Raw genomic sequence first — 4,613 nt, forward strand, 5'->3', positions numbered from 1 at the left:
CAGCCCACCAAGCTCTTATGATCACCCCAATAGGAAGGCCAATTCGTCGGCCCAAAGATCCTATAAATCAAAACCTTATTCCAAACCTGACCATCACAGGGTTAATGCCCTTGAAGATGATGGAGAGGAAGAAGATTTTCCTAAGATTATTGACTATCGTTTTTCTGTGTATATTTCAGGTGTAATATCTGCTATACAGGATCTTGGAGACAAAGCAAGATGGCCAAGAAAAGGAGAAAAATCCACCACTTCGAAAGACAAGTCCAAATGGTGCGCATATCATGAAGACTTTGGTTACATCGCAGAGGATTGCATAGCTCTCAGGACGGAGATCAGCTATTTCCTAGGCAAATGATACCTCAAAGAAATCCTTACAAGAAGAAAGAAGTGATCCAGAGAAAAAGACCAGGATCCTCAGAAGATCATCGACAAACCAGGATCCCCCCTGCCAATGCCAAGGTAATCAATGTGATCTCTGGAGGATCTGACATCTGTGGTACCTCTTACTCTGCAACAAAGAGACACGCCAAGGTATCCAAAACGGAGAAGGAAAAAGGACCACAGAAGAACACATCGATCACAAACAAAAAGGATCTAACCTTCGACGAAGCGGATAGACAAGACATCCATGATCCTCACCATGACGGATTAATGATTACTCTCTACATCGACAACCATTTCGTCAGAAGGATCCTCGTCGATGGAGGATCCTCGGTTAACATCATACTCCTGGACACATTGAAAAGAATGAACATCCTGGAGACTGATATAGTTGCAAGATCCTCAGTGCTGATTGGATTCAGCGGCGAAACCAAGCACACCATCGGCGAGATAAAGCTACCAATCTAAATAGGGGGGGGGGGGGTAAAATTTGTACAATGTATTTGTGTAATTGATACATTATCCTCTTATAATGTCATACTAGGTAGACCATGGATCCATGAAATGAAGGTCGTTCCATCGACGTATCATCAATGCGTAAAGATGCCCACCCCATGGGGATAGTGACGATCATAGGAGACCAACAAGAATCCAAGGAATGGTACAAGACTTCGATGAAATCTTCAACACTAGCACGGAAAGCATATCAATTAAGGCAGGGGGAACGAGGCGTACTAGAATCAAGAGAGCAAGATATAAAAGAAGGGCCTTTGAACCTTGAGGATCCTAAAGCCAAAGTTCTCATAGGATCCTCAATGCCCAAAAAAGTCGAATATGATCTCATAAAGTTACTCAAGGCTAGAAGCAAGATGTTTGCATAGAAGCATGAGGACATGACAGGTATTGATAAAAGCATAATAACCCATAAACTTAACGTCGACCCATCTTTCAGGCTGATACACCAAAAGAGAAGTAAATTTGCACCGGAAAGAAACCAAGTTATACAAGAAGAAGTAGAAAAACTTCTCAAACTGGCATGATCAAGGAGGTGAATTCCCCAAGATGGCTAGCTAATGTGTTCGTGGTATAAAAGAAGAACGGTAAATGGAGAGTGTGTAGATTACACAGATCTTAACAAGGCTTATCCCAAGGATCCTTTCCCTCTACCACACATAGAGTCCATGATAGACGCAATAGCGGGTGATGAATTACTAACATTCATGGACGCATCAGCGGGATTCTAACAGATCCAGATGGAACCCTCTGACCAAGAGGGCACGACGTTTATAACTCCAACAGGTATCTATTGTTACACTGCCATGCGATTTGGTCTTAAAAATGCAGGTGCAACGTACCAAAGACTGGTCAACAAGATGTTCAATGAGAAACTGGAGGACACCATGGAAGTCTACATCGATGACATGGTGGTCAAGTCCAAAAAAGCTGAGGATCACCTCAAGGATCTCGAAGAAGCTTTCGACATCATGGACCAATATAACATGAAGCTGAATCCCTCCAAGTGTCACTTTAGGATGAGATCGGGTAAGTTCCTGGGATACATGGTAACCAAAAGAGGAATCGAAGCAAGTCCGGAGCAAATCAAGGCCATCCTTGATCTAAAATCACCATCCTCGACAAAAGATATTCAGAGACTAACAGGAAGAGTGGCAGCCCTAAACAGGTTCATCTCAAGATCCTCAGAAAGATGCAAGCCTTTTTACGAAATCTAGAAGAATAACAAAAGATTCGAGTGGACCAAGGAACATGAAGATGTTTTCCTGGAACTTAAAAGATATTTGAGTTCACCACCCCTATTGGTAAAACCATTAGACTGAGAACCACTCTTTATTTACCTCTCAGTATCCTCGAATGCGGTAAGTGAAGTATTAGCTAAGGATCTCAATGGGGACCAACATCCCATCTACTATGTAAGTAAAAGTCTCCTGGATCCTGAGACCAAGTATTCCCACCTTGAAAAACTTATACTTACATTAGTAATAGCTTCTACTAAATTAAGACATTATTTTGAAACACACCCAATAACTGTAAGAACTAACTATCCCATTAAGAGTGTTATGAGAAAACCAGAAATGTCAGGAAGGATGGAAAAGTAGTCTGTGAAGTTAAGCACATATGACATAAAATATGAACCAAGATCCTCTATAAAGTTCCAAGCATTGGCAGATTTTGTGGATGACTTTAGTGATGATCTAAGAGCCGAAGTCGAAATAGAAGCCAAACAACTTCTAGAAGAATAGAACATGGGAAGATGGATGCTATTCACAGATGGAGCATCAAACCAAAGAGGAACTGGATTGGGGATCATACTAAAATCGCCACAAGGGGACATCCTACCCCACACAATCTGTTGTGAGTTCAATGCAACTAAAAACGAAGCAAAATATGAGGCACTAATCATGGGACTACAGCTAGGTAAAGATCTTCAAATCAAGGATCTTCATGTATTCGTCGATTCTTTATTATTAACTAACCATTTTAATGGATTATATGCAGTTAAAGGAGAAAAGCTAGCACTATACCTCTAGACCCTCAAAAACCTGGCCTCATAATTCGAAACATTTAGCCTAAACCAGATTCCTAGAGAAGACAATGCTGAAGCAGATTCTTTGGCCAATCTAGGATCTTCCTTAAGGATCCCGCCAGAAACCAGGATCCCTATAACCCATGTAATGATCCTGACAATTGAGGATCCTGCCAAGAGACTGAAGGATCCCGACAATCACATGGAAACTACTGACGTCGCTACAATCGATGATCCTGATTCGATGATTCAGCACCAGGATCCCAACATCAAGGATCCCTTTCCAACCTCAGGATCCTGGATCTAACCCATTATGGAATACCTCCAGAATGGCACGATCCCTAAGGAAGAGAAAATCGAAAGGGCATTCAGAACAAGGATCTCAAGGTTTGTTATAATCTAAGGTAAGTTATACAAAAAATCTATACCAGGTCCATACCTTAGGTGCCTAGAAGATCATGAAGCTGCAGAGGTCCTAACGGGTATACATGAAGGAGACTGCGACAACCATACTGGGGGCAGATCCTTATGCTCCAAAGTGTTGAGGATAGGATACTACTGGCCAACCATGAAAAAAGATTCCTTCCTTCATTCCTTGAAATGTGATGCTTGTCAAAGACATATCAACATCCTGCATCAACCAGCAGAACCTCTACATCCTATCATCTCCCTTTGGCCATTCATGAAATAAGGAATGGATATAGTGGGTAAATTGCCAGTAGCTCATGCAGGAAAGTTCTTCATTCTAGTGATGACTGACTACTTCTCAAAATGGATAGAAGCCAAAGCCTTCGTCCAAGTAAGAGACAAATAGGTAGTTTCCTTCATCAAATGTAAAATCTTGACCAGGTTCGGGATCCTACCGAAATTATATGCGATAATGGATCCCAATTCATAAGCAAAAGGACAAGGGACTTTTGCAAAAGTTGGGGAATCAAGATGGTAATGTCTACTCCCGTCCACCCTCAAGCCAACAGCCAATCAGAATCTAGCAAAAAAATTATAGTCAATAACTTGAAGAAAAGGCTGGATGAAAAGAATGGAAGATGGGTAAAAGAACTTCCTTTCGTATTATGGGCAGATAGGACCACTTCCAAGGTAGCTACGGGCTAAACCCCATACTCATTAGTGTTTGGAACGGAAGAAATGATTCCCACTGAAGTGGTGATCCCAACAACAAGATACCTACTTCAAAACCAAGAGGAAAACAACAGGATCCTGGCCTAGGATCTTGACAATATAGATGAACTTAGGGATCTTGCCAAAATCCGTATTGTTGCTCATCAATAGAGGATCACCAAGGCATACAACAAAAATATAAAATTTAGAAGATTCCAAATAGGAGACTTGGTACTAAGGAAAACATTCAAAAATACCAAGGATCCTAGTGCAGGTAAACTGGCACCTAAATGGGAAGGGCCATATCTCATAGACGCCGAAGCAGGAAAAGGGGCATATTGGTTGGCCACCCTAGATGGAAATATCTTGCCAAGATCCTGGAATGCTATACATCTCAAAGCCTATTTTATATAAGGTTAGTCGTTTCCCAACACACCTAAGGTACACATGCTATTTACCTTTTACCCTTTATTTTATTACTGTTTATTCTCTTCAAATACCATTACTAACTTAAGCATCATAGGGGCGTTAGCTAGGCTAATGCTCACCCCTAGCTAATGTTTGCTGTAGG

At 41.4% G+C, this 4,613-nt stretch overlaps 1 protein-coding gene across 1 annotated transcript; it reads left to right on the top strand.

Moving 5' to 3' along the window:
- Positions 1–351: 351 nt before the first annotated feature.
- On the top strand, positions 352–849 carry LOC145114964 (uncharacterized). The gene has a single exon (XM_079051094.1). The coding sequence runs from the start codon at positions 352–354 to the stop codon at positions 847–849; it is 498 nt and encodes a 165-aa protein (XP_078907220.1).
- The last annotated feature ends 3,764 nt before the right edge of the window (positions 850–4,613 follow it).

This window comes from Lactuca virosa, chromosome 1 (assembly GCF_052849685.1).
Source record: "Lactuca virosa cultivar CGN04683 chromosome 1, Lactuca_virosa_CGN04683_v6, whole genome shotgun sequence".
NCBI lineage: Eukaryota > Viridiplantae > Streptophyta > Magnoliopsida > Asterales > Asteraceae > Lactuca > Lactuca virosa.